At 39.0% G+C, this 18,778-nt stretch overlaps 1 protein-coding gene across 1 annotated transcript; it reads right to left on the bottom strand.

Annotated features, from left to right (window-relative positions):
- Positions 1-675: 675 nt before the first annotated feature.
- Positions 676-18,516, bottom strand: LOC121634554 (G protein-activated inward rectifier potassium channel 1-like). Its single transcript, XM_041977269.1, has 3 exons — positions 17,470-18,516; positions 6,449-6,665; positions 676-1,739 (listed from the first exon to the last, which is right to left on the bottom strand). The coding sequence occupies exons 1-3, from the start codon at positions 18,133-18,135 to the stop codon at positions 1,075-1,077; spliced, it is 1,548 nt and encodes a 515-aa protein (XP_041833203.1). The 5' UTR covers positions 18,136-18,516; the 3' UTR covers positions 676-1,074.
- Between the last annotated feature and the right edge of the window lie 262 nt (positions 18,517-18,778).

Here is an 18,778-nt window from a genome sequence, read left to right on the forward strand (position 1 = left end):
AAAAGTAAATGATGAAATATATGGATAAATAAAAATCATAAATAAATGTGGAAAGATTCAGATAAATAAATATAGAAAAACAGACAATTTCTAATTATTTTATTAGATATTTCAATATATATTTTGTAAATATATTTATAACTAAATATTTTTTCTGTTCTTTTCAAATTAAAAAGAATAAAATAATGTGAAATCAATTAAATAATAATAAAAAGAAATCTAAGGACAAAACATATAAGTACAAATATAAAAATAGATATAATGAAATCACATAAAAAATAGAACTTAAAGAAGTGCTTGGTATATTTGTTTATTTACTATACATATTGTATTTATAGTTTTATTTATGTGTGTGCATTTTTTTCTCATTTATTTTGTTATTATTTTTTAGATTTTTTTTTTTTTTTGTGGCACTCCCATAGTTCTATATAAAAGGTCTTGTAAGTAAATATGTCATTACCACAACAAATAAACTACTTTTAATATTCAAATGCATATTTCTATTTCTGTTTCTTGTTCCTTATATTTTTCTTTCTCTTGTCAGGTTTAGTTGCCCCTCATTGGATTTAAATGCAGCCATTATTGAGCCAGTAAAAACTGTGCGGCATTGCACCAAGGAATACATATTGACATCTGGATAAAACTGTCAGGTTGGACAAAAAGCAAAACACAATATAAAGATTAAAGAGCATTTATTATCATCTTTGTATAAGTTATATTTGATTAAAACTAAGATTGAATATTAAGTATAGTGCTGCTTAAGTTAAACAATAGTGAAGACATGCACAAGTCTGGCAGAATGATAGTGTGATGAAAGTTTGCAGTATGCATGAAGTTTTTTGTTTTCTTGAGTCTTTGGGTGTAACACAAGTCTGCATGAATGCTTCTGCTATTAAACAAAATCACAGTAATTCCAGTAAAGGTTGTTTTTGTCAAGAAAAGAAATTAGAGAAGATTAATTGTCAGTAAGCCTCTCTTTTCTGTCTTTTTATGCCCCCCATGTGAAAGCCTCCTACGTCTCCGATTCTGGTTCTATGTGCGAGTCCTCTTGTTCGTCTGCTATGTGGTTTGGTTTTAGCGGTCTGCATTCATCTTCCGTAGTTTAGGTGGCAGGTTGTCCTCCAGCCTCGCACCAGCTGACAGAAGAGGGCTGTGCATTGGGACTGGAGCAGGCGCCAGAGAGGTTGGGGGGCTGCGTTGGTACAGATCTCCAGTGGACTGGGTCATGGGCTCAAAGCCCACCTTCAGGGACTTGAGTTGCAGCCGATCCTGTGCCACCGGACTGCTTGAGGAGCTGAGGCGCTGCAGTTTCATGGGGAGGTCCCCCGTGCTGCAGGCTTTCTCTGAGTGCTGGGAGCTGAGCAAAAGCACCTTCCTCTGTAGGTCCTCTTTTCCGGATGAACTCATCCTCTGCAGCTTGCTCGGCAGACGGCCTCCAGTCCCTCCCTGATGGCCCCTTTCCTCTGTTGTGTTGATGCAATCCACAGAAAACACCCGGTCACGTCGGGCACCGTGGCTCTCAGTTAGTGCGGGGGTGGGAGTGGACAGAGGGGAGGGCAGTGAATTCTTCTCCTCATGCTCTTTGACACTATATGGTGGTGTTGGCACCTCAAATGTGCTGTGGAACTGAGAGTAGTCCACCCTGAAAAAGCCTTCCTCCAGAGACATCACTGGCAGAAAACGATGGCCCCATAACACCTCATCCTCGGTGTATGATGTCCGTGCCTGGCATGTCATACCTAGAAGAGGATTACAGGTCATTAAAAATATTGTTAAATATACTTAAAACAAAACAGTTATTAGCTGATGAGGAGGAATATGAAAGGGCAGCTTGTTGCCCTATTAGCTTTTTCTCTCTCCTTAGTTCTGAAAAGGCCATCATCATTTAGTTCATGTTAGTCACATGTATGTAATGTAAACCAAGCTGAACTTTTTCTTTTGTTAAAGCATTTTCTGCCTCATAGATGCAAATACAAAGCTACTACCTACTACCTACTACCTACTACCTACAACCTACTACCACAACTTATCCTTCCTTCTTTCAAATCAGCCTAATGTACTGTGTAGGAATAACGAGGAAGATGGCACAAAGAAAAGGACATTTTTATGGGAAATTTAGCCTGAAATTTAAAGCAAATTATCTGTGAAATTTTTGCTGTTAGTTTAGATGGATGGTTCTTAATAAAAGTGTGGATTATGTTGATTTGGTAAATGCCGGTGCAAACGTCATTTCATCAGTGGGAAAAGCAAAAGGTCCTCCCCTTACCTTTCTGTCTTTACCATAACTCTCTGCAGACATAATGGTCATGTTGCATCTCTGTTAGTCTGCTAGATATAGGCTTCAAGGTCCCTTTCAAGATCAATAAGCTTTTAGTCCATGTTTTTTTCTGAACCAATAGCTCTGCTACAACAAGAGCTTCTCTGCCAAACCCAACTGTTTCCTGAAGAGTAGGAGTCTGATTGCATGCCTCTGAGGGGAATGTGCAGTATTATGTCATAGCTCAATGCTATTCCAAGCTCAGTACTCATCTTCATCTACTGCAAACCTTCAACAGTCCTACATCGATTCAAAGATCATTTTTCATATGGCTTTAGCCTGAAGTTTTAGCTTTACAATACTGAATGCAAGATCATTTTCCAGCACTTTCTGCTTCTTTTACCAGTAGATTGGCTGTATTTCTGCTGACTGTTAATGCATGAAACAACACTGATATCACCAAAGTAGGGGGTTGTGTGGTTAGGGCCTGCTAGGCATGCTAGTTTAGTTTCATGTTTCAGGCTTCAACCACCTAATTCACTCACTATATCTTGAATAAAAATAAAAGACATCAGCACAACAAGGTATTGGAAGTCCATGAGCAAGATGACCCTGCAAACAAACTGAGTGAACTTGTCAGGTGAATGTGACTACTGTGATGAAGTTAGAGCTGAAATAAGGGCTTACTCTTCTTACGTGTTTGTTGTCTGCAGATTAGTGAAACTAGAAGGGATCAATGTGTCACAGCATTAAAGGCCAAATGACCTAATGGTACACAAAAATGTCTACAAACAACTCTGCTCAAGCTCTCATCTCCTTTTTTCTGTCCTTGGGCCCTGAGCAGATTATTCTGTTTGGTCTAACTTTAGATTCAAAAATAGCACCTTCAAATCAGAGCGGTATACACCAAACCTATAGCATAGGTGTAAGGTTGGACTGGTGAACACCTGTTTTTCTTTTGTTTGTTTGTTTGTTTGTTTTTTAGCAATTTTGTTGTAGATTCACTGCTGTGCTTTGGATTATTGTCTTGTTGCATGACCAAATTTCACTGAAGTTTCAGCTGTCAGACAGGTGACAGAAAAAATACTTTGGTATTTGGTATACTTTGGTATTTAGAGGAGTTTAAGGCTGACTCATGAACTGCAAAGTGTCCAGGTCCAGGTGGTTGCCTGACCACTCAGCCAGTTGGTATGAGATGATGTCCAAGCCGCACAACCATGTTAATGAGAAGTCTTCACCTAGAAGCCATTTTTTTTTAACTTGCCCTGTTCAGCATTGTAGCAAACAGAATGATGGTCTGGCTGCTGTGTTGTGCCGAACAAATTTGGTTTGCCAAGAGGAGCTTTATGGGTATATTTATCTTATTTATATGGATTAATGGAATTTATGTAATCTTGCTGGACCTGACCGAAGGGGACAGGAAATAAAGGAAGTGAAGATAAAGATACAGTAGATAGAGGCAACGACCCTTCAAGGCAGAGGGCCCGCACCATGACCACGTCTCCCCAGATAGCCACCTGGCGTGGGCCAGCACCCACCCCAATGTTCCAGCCGCACACCCCTAGAACCAGGGCACCATCGACCACTTCCACCAGCTGGAAGCCCTTCTAAAATAAACATACTCTCAGTCTTTTTAAATAAACTGTATTAAACTTTTATTCGACATGCTAACTGATGCCTGTAGGTTCTGAGATGCAGTTCTATTTAGCTGTTGTTTTTCTGGGAATTGCATAGTCTGAAATTAAGTTGAGCTTGCTGGAATGTCCACTTCTGACAACTGTCCTAAATGGTTTCCACTTATAAATCATCTTTTGACAAAACTGCAAATGACATGAGAATCCTTCTCAAACCGACGCATAGAAACATTTTCTTCTCAAAAATCATGACGGATATCTATCCTCTTTATTGTGTTAACACACATTTAAATGCTCCAAACCAGCAAACTTCTAAAACTTTTATGTTTATAGAGGTGTTCACACTTGCAGATAATCAGTTAATCAAGTGAATTTGATTAACAACTGGTTGCTACTTAATCTGATTTAATGAAGTGCAATGACTTGACAGTTCAGCTTGATGTCAGACAAGCATCTGATTAGATAACTGGTTTTTATCACAGAGAATAATGAATTAAAGTAATTTCACTCAACTTTCCCCCAAAACTCAAATTATTTCCATCTATCTGTCTTTACATGATAATGTGAGAGCTGGATGCACAATGCAAAAAAGGAAACCTTTATGAGAGCACTGAGTGATTAACAAAATATATTACATTTAAATGACTAATAACAGAAAATCGCTCTTATAGTCATTACAATTCTGCCAGAGATTTCCTGCCTCAACTGACAATGTGACTGGAGATGGTGGGATATAATCAATACATGCTGCTTGAAAAGGGAGTAATGGTGTATTAATTGTTTTCTTTATTTAAAAAAAACAGACACAATCTGAAGAAGAGAGTTAGACTAATACACCAGGGAAGGTGTTACAAACATTTTTTTGAGATTTTGGTCCACATTGATGGATATTTGTGTATACATGAATTGTAGCCACAGCTTCCCGTTCTTAGCCAGCAGGAGAGTTACCGAGTCTGGTTTTCTGCTGCTGTAGCACATCTACTTCAAGGCTCCACATGTTGTGCATTCAGAGATGGTATTCTGCATACCTTGGTTGGAACCAGTATTTATTTGGGTTAAAGTTGTCTTTCTGACAATTCCAACCAGTCTGCCATTCTCCTCTTACCTCTGACATTAACAAGACATTTTGGTCCAGACACCTGCTGCTTACTGAATATTTCCTCTTTCACAGACCAGTCTCTGTAAACCCTAGAGATGGTTGTGTGTGAAAATCCCAGTAGATCAACAGTTTCTGAAATACTCAGACCGACAACCATGCCACATTCAACGTCACTTAATCTTGAGCCACTTAATCCACTTCCTTATTCTGATGCTTGGTTTGAACATAGCAAGTCTTCTTGGCCGTGTCTAAATGCATTGAGCTGCTGCCATGCGATTGGCTGATTTGCTATTTGTGCCAATGTGTATTTACCAAAGATCGCTGCCGTACAGTGTGTCATACATGAAGTGCATCTCTTGCTATATATTTTTGTTGTTGTCTCTTTGTCTGTTGGTTTTTAGGTGTTTTAGGTGTGTATCTTTGGCATTTACTTCTGGTGAGTCAGTCTGGCATGAAGTGATTTTCTGATTTCAGTACATCTTTCCAAGTTGGGACTCAACTGATGGGAGGATTACCTGGGATTGATTTAGTTGTCTTCTTTTATGCTATTTAAAAAGTTTTTCTTAGTGTAGAAAACGTGAAAATATATTTAAGACATAACTTAAAACTTTTAAGTATTATTGAGTGGTAATCTGTCAAGTCTGCTGCAACGGGTTGAGGAGACAACTGTGTCAGAAGAGCTGGTTGTGCAGGGATGATTGTTTAAGGGTTGTGGTAAAAGGGCATTGTGTTAGTGTAAGGATGACAGGAAGTTCCCTCCTCTGCTCCTCAAACTTCTGGCTGCAGCCTGATAAATGGTATTACCAGTAGAGCACAGACTAGGCTGCTTGCCTGCCTCTCTGCTTCCCTGCTTATCCCTCCCTTCCTCTCTCCTGCTCTGAGCCTATTCATCCCTGTGTATGCTCCTACAACAGTAACAGAGTGTGAGTAATAGGGAATGGATAGAGGCAGAGCTGAAAAGAAAAGGAGGAGATGGATTTATTTGTATTGGACTTTAGGGAAGAATCATTCTGTTAAATATGCAACAGGGAGAGCAGTGCTGCTGCTGAGGCGTCTCCAGCATGGCTGCCTGTAGTTAACAGGCTGTGTACCAACCTCTGCTCGCAGGTATCATCAGAAAAATGCATAAGTTTGACTAAAACCTCAGCTCATTCATCACTGTGACACATGCATGTATGACTACAGACTTTTATGCATAAAGCCGGTATAAAGTGATTTTGCAGGAATGAAAAATACCTCATAATTCAATAAGAAAATTATTCACATTTGTTGTTATCTTCTTCCTTCAAGCTCTACTGAGAAATGCAAAACTAGAACTGGTGAGAAAATTAGATTTCAGAGTCTAGAGTTTGTTTTCACAGCATTGTTGTGTGCATTAATGTTAATTAAATTTGGACTTGGAGTGAGGAAACAGAAAAGAATCATGATGTCAAGATGTGATGGGAACAGACTCCTCACCAGTGGTCTCCACGATGCCCTCCAGTATAACGACAATCTCAAACTGTTCATTCATGAGAGAGCGCTGCGATAAGTCGAAAAAGGGGCTTTTGGGATTTATTTCATGGCAAATGGTGAGAGGGGACACCAGGAAAAGCTGGTCTGCACCCGTCCCAAAACCAACATCCAGCTCACACTGGTCCAGAGGCAGGAACTCGCCCTCGGGGGTCTGACGAGACTGGAGGGAAAAAGTGAGAAAAGGAAGAGGGAGAAGAGGAAGCAGACATAAAAGAGAGGCTGAGATTCATGTTATTGCAATACATGGTAAGAGTTTCTTCTTCTGCTTTCATCCTATCCAGGTCAATTTAGTTCTTCAGTCCCGAGGCAGAAGTTTTAAAATCTTATCACAGTTAAAATCAACTAATGCATGTATCATACATCAAATAAGTTGAAACTGACATTATTGACATCTTAAATACAAGTGCTTCTTTTTAAAATAGATATAGTTGGCGTGGTTGTTGAACAGTTTCTACATCTTTGAGACCTTCCGGGTTTCAGTTTAAACGTGCAACGTTTAAATGTATCTGAATAAAATTGGTCTCAGACCACAGAGGACTTCTAGACATTTAAGTAGGACCCTACAGGGATATTTTGTTGTTTGAGGTTGGTTTGTATAAAGTACTTATGAGCCTTTACTACCTTATCTGTAGCAGACAGCAGTGAGATTAAGGTTGGAGAGTCAGGGAGGAATTCTAATGAGGAGCTAAGCTAAGAGCTGCTCAGGATGGGGCCGGAAGAGCTAATATTTGACTCCTAAAACAACTAAAATCTCAACAATATCATAATGATTCAAGTAAACATTTTGTATATTGCTTGTTCATACAGAAAAATATCCAGATTGCTATGTGTTGGTGCGCAATGGCTGCCTGGATTATCCTATCACCCGGTCTGTCAGGAATTACTGCTGGGAATTACTTTATGAGAGATTCACAGTATGTTTGCACTTTTCAAAGCTTTCTGTTACTTTTCTGCTGCCTTGTAGTTGGTATTTTGGGATTGGAGCAGAATTGTGAGTTGTTTAAAAAAAACTAAGAGACTTCGTTAAACTGCTTGAGTTTTAAAACTTTTAATTTATAGAAATGTCTCTCTGTTCTCTTTGTTTTCCATTGGTGTCCTGTTAGCCGTAGCTAAAGACTTGGTGCTCCATGTTGATTTCTTGCAGAACTTGCACGTATGAGACAATCATGTTCAGACAGGAATTGCCCACAGCGAGTTCACTGATGCAGAAACATTTAATTGTCCAGATGATGTAGGAGCCCAGCTCTGATTTCCTGGATGTATTTTCTTCTTGTTTTCCTTTCAGATTCTGTCATATCAGTCTGTTCAACTTTTCTTTTTTCATCTTCTTAGTTTTCAGTTTTTTCATTAATATCTAATATTCTTAAAATGCACCAACAGGATATTAACAGCACAAATCTACTCTTCAGTTAAAAGGTAGCAGTTTGATTTAAAAAAATCTACTTGATTTTATCTCATATTTTACCAAAAACTGCTGATTTTTATGCCATTTTGTCTTTTTCTTTCTTTTTTTTTTCTCAATTTCTAACCAATTTCTTGGGATTTATCATGCAGCAGCCACCCACCTAGACATGCACACAGCTTCATTATGAGCTCCCACACAGATAAACATACAGTCTCAGCCCGTCTCTGAGCTTTTTGTCAACTATGAATCCTTATTTTTCTGCAGTAAATCTCTGGAGCACAAAACTTTAAACTGGCAACGGTGGCCTGAATTCAAACAGTACTGATGTTGTGGGTGGTTAGATGAGCATGCTAACAGCTTAAGTTTGAAGAAAATTAATGAACTTTTAATTAATTTCTGACATCCCTCCAAACTTATGTGAAAGTTCTAAGCTTGACTAGATATGGTTTTTGTACTCCGAGTGAAAAGAGAAAGGGGAGGAAAACTTTAGCAAATCATCTCTACTTGTCTTACTAACTGATATGCATTTAAATATTTCCTTATTGTGTTCTGTAAATCTTAGTTTTACTTAGTAACTTAAATTATTGAAAACATTCAGAACTTGATGAAGCAGTACACTCAAAAGAAGTTGGTAGAGAGATGAAGAGAAACAGAAAAGCTTATAGAAATTAACACTAGGAAAGATTCTACATCAAGAGACAGGTGAGGGTGTCAGGATTGGGTATAAAAGGAGTAAATAACTTAATGACAACCTTATAAGCAGCTCCATATGTTTGAATTAAGCATGGAAACATTTAAAACATGGAGGCAGTGGGTCTTGAGGATTAAGACTGGAACATGGAACACTAGAGGCAAATAATTAAATTTTCTGCAGGATAATGCCGCACTTCGTTCTGCACAACTGGCCTGCCTGCAGTCAGGATCATTCATCATTCTACATATGGATCATAATGAGGAGGAAAATCACAGACAGCAACCACTGACAGCTGAGCAGTTGAAATATTTAATACAACAATAGACACAGATTCCTCTTAAAATTTTTACTTTATTTCCCAAATTTTGTCAATATTCTATTCTGCAGTCATTTAACAGATGCTTTTCTCCAAAGCGACTTTCGTCTGAAGGTGGTTAGGCAGATAAGTGTGTTGACACAGGATCAGAGTTTTGCATTTTAAATCCTGAAGTGGGCTCAGCTGTAGAGATTTTACCGCCCTTGAGACTCACAGGATCTCCAGCTGCTCTTTTACTGGCCTGGATCCATAATCTAGGAGCTTGATCTTCCAAACAAACTGGTTTTAGAGCTGCTTTCTGCCACCTAGATGCACTCATACCTCTACCTTACACAGAAACTTGTTTTTATGTCTGCCTTTATTACATAAATCCTTTATGAAGGTAGAATTGATTTACAGAACTGTTTCATTCATCCGCACATGCGATTATTACTTCAAGTAGAGCTAATTAACTGTAAATAGTAGTAATTAAGTTTCCTGAGACACTTTAAAATAAGATACACTTTTTTTAGATAATGATCAGATAATATAAGAATTATCTGATAGTTATCTGAAAAAATGTACCTTGTTGTAAAGTGTTCTCAGTTTTCTTGATAAAGTAGACACCTTGTGAAATCACAACAGACCTCCATTTACAAGCTGACATAGTTTTTACTACACCTACTTTCTATTAAGCTCGTAGAAAATGTGGTGATTGCATTTTTACCTGTTTTCTTTTGGCTTGTATTCATTCAGTCTCTGAATGTTTGTGGGTTAGACTTTTGTTGGACGTCTCCTTTTTGTTCCCGGACTCTTTAGAGTTGTTTGGTTTCTCTTTTCTAGCTCAGGTACCATTAAATTATCCTTGTGTTTTTTATACCTGCCTGTCTGAAAATGATAAGACTCTACAGGGTTTGGGGGAAAAAACGTTGCACTAATGGCACATCTGCTCGTGTTGTGTTGACAGCTCATCTGGATTTGGGTTGATCACTTATCAGTCATAAAACTGCCAAAAATAACATCGACTAGATCTTAATCACACCTATAAAGTTTTATGTTGATGTGTTGGTGTTGACAAAATCTGTCCACCGAGAAACGTAAGACATCTGTAAAAGAGCAAGTTTGTGCAAGTTGATGCTACAAACACACACAAACACACAGCAGGTGTAATTAAATCGCAGCTGGTAAGAAACTTCTGTAGATTTCACTTTATATGTTTGAGTCTTTTTCCCTCAAGTTTCATTCACACTGCAACTTGTACTGAGTCCAGTTTAACCCTGAGCTGATTGTGATGTTACCCTGGGGTTTAACCCTGCTGAAATAGAAACCTCGAATGAGGTGTGAGCAGTGTTTTCTGGCTTTGCATTGCCTTCTTTCTCCTGTGCATTTCAATGAGATGCTCCTCGGGATTCAAGTTGGAGGAGGGTCGTCACCTCGGATGGGGAATTGTTCATATGTTGGGCACTCAATACTGTTTAGCATCATTCTCCCATGTGGGTTATCTTGCACTAGCTTAGGGAAATTCTACATTTCACTTTCTCTCTTTGTCGCTTAGAATTAGGACGATGGATGACTGTCTGCAAATACTGACAGGCAAAGCTCCTCGTACATCCCCGTGGGCATTGTACTACACTCCTCCCTGCACAGAGCTTGTCTGCGTTGTTTGTTTTCCCTTGTAGATTTGGCATGCTGTCCCAACAAATGAACAGATTTTTCTTCAGGAGCTCTGATATCTGAAGGCAAGGACTCTTTATTCATTTTCTACCATGTTTTCCAGGAAATTGTTTAGAAGATGAACAAGATTAAAACAGTTTTGTTGAGCAGTTTCAGCCCTCACATCTTATTGCTTGCTAACCTTCAGATTCAGCTCTATTATTATTATTATTAGCAAGTTAACATGTTTTTCTTCACTCTCTACAAAGGAGAATTTTAGAAGGTTTAATGCATGATCCTGGATAAATACAGGTTATAGATAAAATTGATTACAGACTAAGTGTCCTGATCTTCCAATTTAACTCCAGTCTGGTCTGCCAGACCGCCATCAATCAGTATTCTCAGAAGAAAAGGAAGTGGAGAAGTTTCTCTGCACACCAGTAGTCAGTCGAATCCCACTGACTTTTATCTGCTGGATATCATCAGCCTGATCAGTACATTTAATAAGAAGAGACCAGCCTAACATTTCACCACATGCTTCCAAAGACAAATTAAATGCGAGTTAAACTAAATGAAGCAGACAATCTGGCATCAACCTGATCTCACAGGTGTATTAAATAAAAACAACTTATTTCACAATGAATTACATGCTGAAGTTACATAGCAGCACCACAGAAGCTTCCACTGGGAAATCAGCTTTGTCCTGCTGTTCAGATTGGAACTTTTATCGCTTACCAGCACCAAGCGGGAATGGATAATGGATTCACTGTAAAGCACTTTGGGTTCCTTGAAAAGTGCTATATAAAGCTATTATTATTACTATTATTTTTTTTTATCATTATTGTTGTTATTGTTATTGTAGTTTTAAGAAAGGGAATTTTATTTATATAGCACCTTTCACAGATAAAAACCACAAAGTGCTTTACAATAGGAATGAAAAATAAAATACATTATTGGATCAGATACACACACACACAAAAAGAAAAGATAAAGCTTATGTTTCCCAACATCACCTAATAGACTATGTTTAATTGTTATAGCAGTGGTTTTTGATATTTATTTTTTATTTTAGTTGTAATTTAAACATATTATGCGGCTATATAATAAAATCTGGTGAAGACATACTGAATTTACACATGTATGTAACACTGTGCTGTAAATATTATTATAATTATTCATTTTATTTTTATTATTCAATTAACTGACAAAACAGGCAACGCATTGATCAGCACTCGTCACACAAAATCAATTATCTCACACAGCCAATATAAACTGCATGTTGTAGGAACTTGCCACAACTTTGTATCACTTCACCAACTCTAAACGCTAAATAAACTTGTAGCCAACAAATATCTTTCAGAGAAGTGAAAAAGAAACTTAATTACACATCATAAAAGCTACCTGTTCATGAAACTGCCATCACTGCTTTGTTGCAGCTATTTAAGTTGATAACACCTGCTGTTTGATCATCATGGAGAGGCTCTGAGCCACCGGTGAATCAAAAAGGCTGGCATTTTTCAGTTTTATTCACTCAGGGAGAGCGTGACTGAACAGATATGTTTTTTTCTTTTTGGGTGTGAAAATGTCCACTGAGACTGAACAGAAGGCCACAAAGAAAAGAGGAGTTTCAGGTTTAAATGGGGCCTTGCTGTAGCACCGACAGGAACATTAATGAGACATCTGTTCACACACATAACTCAGTCTTGAGCCAAAAGATAAACATGGATCATTCCTGTTTTATTTGGCTAATTATCGCCCACACTTTAACTAGCAAAGCAGACAGAGATGCCAAATATCCATCAGAAGTTTAGGAAACTTTTTTCAGATGAGAAAGTTGCCCCAATTATTTTTATAGAGTATTTTATGGTCATGATTAAACAACTAAACTACATTATGCACTTTAATTTCCCTCCGTAAAAGGTTCATAATTTAGTGTTGCAGAAACAGGCCGTGATCACCTTCTGTTTTATGATATTTTAAATTGGTTATTGGACAGATTTGGGCATGCAGTGATGTGTAAAACTGTACTGATAAGGTCCTGTAGAGACTTGAATGACACCAAATTTTGATTGATTGGTTGATTGACTAATATTTCTTTATTTCGAACAAAAAAAATAACATAAATGAATCATCAGATTAAAGAAAAAGTAACAGTTACTATAGCGTCCGAAAAGGAGCAGGATGAAGTAAAAACTTATTTATTCCTGCCCCCCTTTATAATCATAATTTTGTCTTCCTGGCAGTTTAAAGATTAAAAAATAATATATGCTGATTGTATATCCTTTTGGTATTTCCCCTTTTTCCCAAAAAAGTGGCAGAGGTGGGCAGAGATAGTATTGCATTGTTGTTGCAGTGTTACTATACAGTGATACTGTGGAAAATACTATACTAAGGCTTCTTTACAGAGAAATAATGAAGCTGCATTTTAGTATCTGTGCATTTAAATCTCGACTGTAAAGGTTCATGTACACTTTCAGAGCAGGTGCGTAGGAGAAAATATCCACAGGAACGAGAGAATCGGACTCCCGCATACACTCCTATTTTACTTTTAAAATGCATTATTGTAAATACAGCACTTTGGTTCTTTCACCATTATATGAAAACAGTGTAATTTAAATTAAATAACAGGGTTTGGATGCATCAGAGAGAACTCTTCGCTAGGAGACCAAGGGCTGTATAATTTTATATGCTTGTATGTTTTTTAATGTGCACACCTGCAAAAGCCTGTGTAGAATTATTCAAACAAACAAAAAGAGAGAGTGCAGCATGAGAGGCCCGGAAGGTTTTCTGGCTCTCAGGCTCACTAATCAATGACTGCAAAGCATCAAGGCCTCACTTCAGCCCCCCTGATCATCTGATACACGAAAAAAAGGAAATCAATTCTAGTTTTAGTGACTCTGTAGCTATCTGTGAAATCCTCTGTGGAGATGTGCAAGGAAAATATTGGGGGAAAAAAATCTCTTAAGTGGTTTTTTTCCCTTCTCTCAACCCCTCTGAGCACTTTCCATTCCTTTTTTATCAATTTCTTCCACACACATCCTCTATCCATCCTCAGAGAAAAAAACAGAGTCATAATTTCTGTAAGGATGTTCCACTAGGATGCCCTCCGAGGCCGTCATGGATGCCCAGCAAAGCTACGTGTCAGCTGCTCACGGTGAGCTTTGGATGACAGCTCCCATTGGGCTGTGTCACCATGCTTTCTGCATCCTGTCATCAAGCAATCATCCGCTACAGCACAGCAAGGCTCTGATGCGTCAAACACAGCAGTGCAAACAAGTGGTTTTAACTTTTCAGTCAAAATTTATTCCTTCAATCATTTAATCTTGTTTTTTTTCATCTGATTAATTCAAGTTAAAAATGCCAGAATATAATAAACAAATATAACTTCACTTACTCCCATGTGTGAATAAAAAACTATTTTTCATATTTAAGATGGCAGGATTGTCCCAGTTACAATGTTCTTGCAACTAACTCCATGTGCAGAATGTCTCCTCCATCGACCCTATGATGCACATTTATAGAGCAGCAGATTGCTGCACTGCTCTGCAGAGTATGTTAGCAGTTTGAGCTAAAACCCAGCCAAACAGCCGTCTCCGGTTTCCTGGGTATCACCAACGAGAAAGGGAAAACCAAAACTCTTCATGCAGGCGTGGGCAGATGGCCACAGGCCCACTTCAAACCAAAGGTCAGTGAGTCTGTGGATTGCAGTCAGAGTGGTGAAAGACTGGTGCTTTTATCCTACACAGCAGAGCTCTTCTGTCTGCATTATCCACACATTACAAGTGTGCTATGGTGCTTATTTTAGTCGACACGCAGAATAATGACAGGCTTGTCGCTACATAAAGAGTGCTGTTTGCCTTTCTCCCTACATCACAGCAACAAGCCTGCATAAAACAAAATAATGGTGGTTGCTTATGTTAACCGTTGTTTAGAAGTAATGGACACTAAAAACAGGCTTCTCTTAAGTTTTCCTCTTAGTGTTGCTCAGATACTAATTGCATCATAAACTCTTTATGTTCTTATATGTCTAAATGGAGGTTACACCTGCGATTCTACAGCACTCAGTCTGTGTCCGACTTCACTGCTCAGCCACTATACACACAGACAACATGTAAAGGCAGCATTGTCGTTTTTTATTGTTTAATGAAGTTATATATATGTCCAAGTGTTTAAACTTTTAGTCTGTTATTTAAGAAGCATGGCAAAAAAGTGGAATTAAATTGGGTGTTATTGGCCAGTTAGAAGCATAAGCTACTTTTGAACCACATTAACTTTCTCATAGTTCATCTATCTATTGAAAGCTGTTATTTTCTTTAATTATGTCCACCGTAAATAAACTACAGCTTTTGTACGTTTCACAGAAATGAAGGCTGTTGGCAGATGAAGCGTCTAATCGGAGAATTGGGATGTACCCATATAGCTAAACACTGAGGGAGAAGAAAAGCTGCAATTTATCAACTAAATCCTGAAAACATGTAGATGCAAAGAAGTCAGTTTTGTGTTGTGCAAATGATGTTTTATGCAGTTTAGATTTGAACAAGCAACGCAGATGTTTTGTTTTTACCACAAATTGGCTATAATTTAGTTCTTCAAAGTGGAGAAAAGTGATTATTTCTTGACAGCTTTCAGACTGAACCAGCAGAGCTGAGTTTGTAAATGATGTGCTCAGCATATCAGACAAGAGGAGACCTGAGTCAGAGAGGTTTAGATGGTGAAACTGAATCCGTCTTCTACAAATATCCAAAGCGTTTTTTACTCATATTTACATATGTGAAGAAGAAACAGGAGCAACAACTGTGACTAAAGTTAACTGCAGTCAGTTCAGCTCAAAACACAAACAAAAGTTTCAGACATTACTTAAATATTTTCGCATTTTGAATTGTTTAAATTGATATTAGAGCTTAAGAGGTGCTCATTTATTTTGTTTTTAAGATGCATCCAATTTCTTAAACTCTCATTGTCCCTTGCAGTGTTCCTATCTACACACAGTATGAATATTTTTGATGCAGCGTGACTGAATGAGGGCTGCAGCTCAACAGCACCTCCAACATCCCTCCACAGGGACTGCACCGCAAGAATCCAGATTAAAATATTTCTTAATCTAAGCATTGCATGTGATATGTAATATTTAAAGGATTTTTACATCCTTAACAGTATCTTTGTCTCTGCAGTGACTCACATGATTTTTCTCTGTGCTTTTAGTTTTTATTGTTTTTTTTTTGTTTTTTTTTGTGGTCTACACTTGCAGAGCTTCTGAGAGTCTCTGAAGCGAAAGAACAAGGTTAGAGTACAAAGCCCTGGAGCAGAAATAAAAGATACTAAGGAGGACACAGTGGATGATGTATTTGTTTGTCACAGCAAGGAAGAGCACACATCTGATGTGGAGTTGCAAAAAGGGGTTGGATTTTATGCTGTTTGTATGTCTTTTATTCCTAGAAGGAAGATGAAACACTGCTGGGTTCAAGACAAAAAAAAAAAAAAAAGATGAGCTTCAGTTACTCAAATCTCCTGTGTAATGCTGTTTTTTTAAAAGAAGAAAAGACAAATTCAACACTTTTACCATTTTACAGGCTCATGGACAGCTGGAGTTTATATCAACAGTCTTAAGGAGAAATGGGGAAATGTAATGCAGCTGTGTGATTGTACTTCATGCCTATAAAACTGTTCACCTCCTCCATGATTGGAAGTGTGGAAGCTCGGTCCTCCCCACCTCCCTCTCTGCCTGCCTGCACGCACTATTAAGCTGACCAACTCTGTGCTGGATGTGACTGTGTGGAGGAGAACATGGACATAAACAAGCTCCAAGCACCTCACTAATGCTGTTTGTCTTCTTTATGGCCCCTTTTTGCTCACTGAACATGGATGTGGCTGAGAGGAGCTCTATTATGGTAATTAAAAGAGGAGTCAATGGACCTTGCTGCTGTTGGTGGTAATTTTCTGCATTGCTGCTTGTTTTCAGTGTGTGAGGTTCATTAGCTGCATTTACTGCTAAAAATCTGCTGAACTCTTCTTTAATGGTGAGGAATGAAACCCAAAGCAACCTGAGGGTTTCATTTGGGTACACATTTTAGATTCCTGAGTAATTTATTTTTTTTAAAGTATAAAAAATAATAATAAAAGGGAGAAAATTGGGTGGAGGGGTAGGTACACTTTTTGGCTTAACATTCTCCCAGAAGTGTCTTTTTGCCCTCTCACCACTGGCTCACTGAGCTAAACTTTCTTCCTAAAGCGGTGCCTCTCTCTGTCACATCCACTTACTGATACAACCCTATCTGTCACCAGCTGAGGAGGAGCTGACGCTGGACACAGAGTCGATCATCCACGCTGCAGCGATCCCAACAAACAGCCAGCACTGTCTTTGCTCTCTTATCTCAGTGCTTTGAGGTGCCCCTACCTAGCTGCCACTCAGCCTCACCATCCAGCATCTGGAGGGGATTATGGTAATGCCACTTTAAGCCATGCTTTGTTAAACAAGGCGGATATGTGTAGCAGGGCCTGCTTACAATGAAAACGTGGATTAAAAAATGTTTCATTTTAACCTTAGATGTGCAATTTGCGGCTGTGTCCTTTTCCTCGTGGGTTCATAATATGATAAAGTGAAGAGAAGAGATACAAACTGTCTAAAGTGCAGCCATGCTGCAAAAAGAAGAAAAATCTCTTTTTTATGAGAGCTTCTGTGGTTTGCATTAGCTGACTGTGTGCCAGATTTGAAAGTAAAATGGTGCTGCCGACACAGTTCAGCTGTAATCAGCCTTATAAGCGAGAATAAATAAAACTTGTTTGCATTAATCTTTTAATTCAATGTTACCTTTTGATTGCTTTATTGGCGAAACGTGGAACTGCACGCAAACTCTGCTTCAACACTGCAGGGTTCCACTTATAGTTTTAAGGTGCTGATATCATCTCCTATTTCTTACCTTTATGAGCTTGCACCTGATCTGTGCGGACACCATGTGGCTGTTCCGCAGGTTGCCCACGCGGAACATGAGGCACAGTTTGCCGTCTCGCTGTGAAATCACTGCGTCCTGGCTGAACATGAGCGTCTCTGCGCGTTTCTTAGGTTGGGACATTTTTATGAACATACAACCGATGAGGAACGCGTCCACAATGGAGCCCAGCAGCGACTGGAACAAGAACAGGATGATGCCCTCCGGACACTTCTCTGTAATGTACCGGTAGCCGTAACCGATCGTGGCTTCAGTCTCAATGAAAAACAGGAAAGCTGAGGGGAAGTTGTAAACATTGGCCACGCAGGGGGTGTAGGACGAGTCATGACCGTGATTAAGATCTCCCCTAATGTAAGCAATGATCCACCACATGGATGCCATGACCAGCCACGCGATGGTGTAAGTTAGGATGAAGATGAGTAAGTTCCATCGCCACTTCAGGTCCACCAAAGTGGTGAACAGGTCAGAGAGGTACCTGCTGGTCTCCCCGCCGAGGTTTCCGTGCTGAACGTTGCAGCGCCCGTTCTTCTCCACGAAGCGTTGGCGTTTCTTCTTGACCGGAGCTGAAAAAGTGCTGGCCCGATTTGTGTTAACCACCTGGTAGTCCTCTCCAAATTTTCTACGAAGTGCCGCCATTTCAGCTCAGCTGGAGTAAATGGAACAATGCTTACAGTTTAATCCATGTTGTGTTTGTTGTAGCCTCCAAAAAGAGCGGTTATCTGCAGTGCGTAAAATGCGCCATGGTCACTTCAGCGCGCACAGACAATCCTATGAGTTGTTCCAAAAAGGAAAAAAAAAGAAAAAAAATCATGTGTGCTTTTGTGCTTGTTCCTTTTACTGAAAAATCTCCACTTGTCCTCCAGTTTTTCTTTTTTTTCTTTTTGTTTTTTCTTTCTTTTTTTTTAACGTGACAACAGAGGATCTCTGGCTGTAGCCGTGCGCTCTCCTCAGCCTCCAACCAGTGGGGCGGAAAAGCGTACGAGGAGCTGTCTACCATTCACAGCTTCTGGTGGGATGTTAAAGATAAAGAGGGAGTGCGAGAGTAATGGGGAGAGAGGAAGGGAAGGGGGCAGGGAGAGAGGAGGAGAAAGGTGGGCAGTTTGACTTTTCGTTTATGTGCAGTTCAGCCGGTTAATTAGATAAGCGTGGGGTTTAAATGTATTCATTGGCGAGCTGATTAAGTCATTCATTATCTTCTAGACTCTGCATTGTCTTCACATTTTAATTGATCCTCCTACTAAAAAGCTTTGAGATTAACAAATACAAAGTGATGATGCTG

This window comes from Melanotaenia boesemani, chromosome 2 (genome assembly GCF_017639745.1).
Source record: "Melanotaenia boesemani isolate fMelBoe1 chromosome 2, fMelBoe1.pri, whole genome shotgun sequence".
NCBI lineage: Eukaryota > Metazoa > Chordata > Actinopteri > Atheriniformes > Melanotaeniidae > Melanotaenia > Melanotaenia boesemani.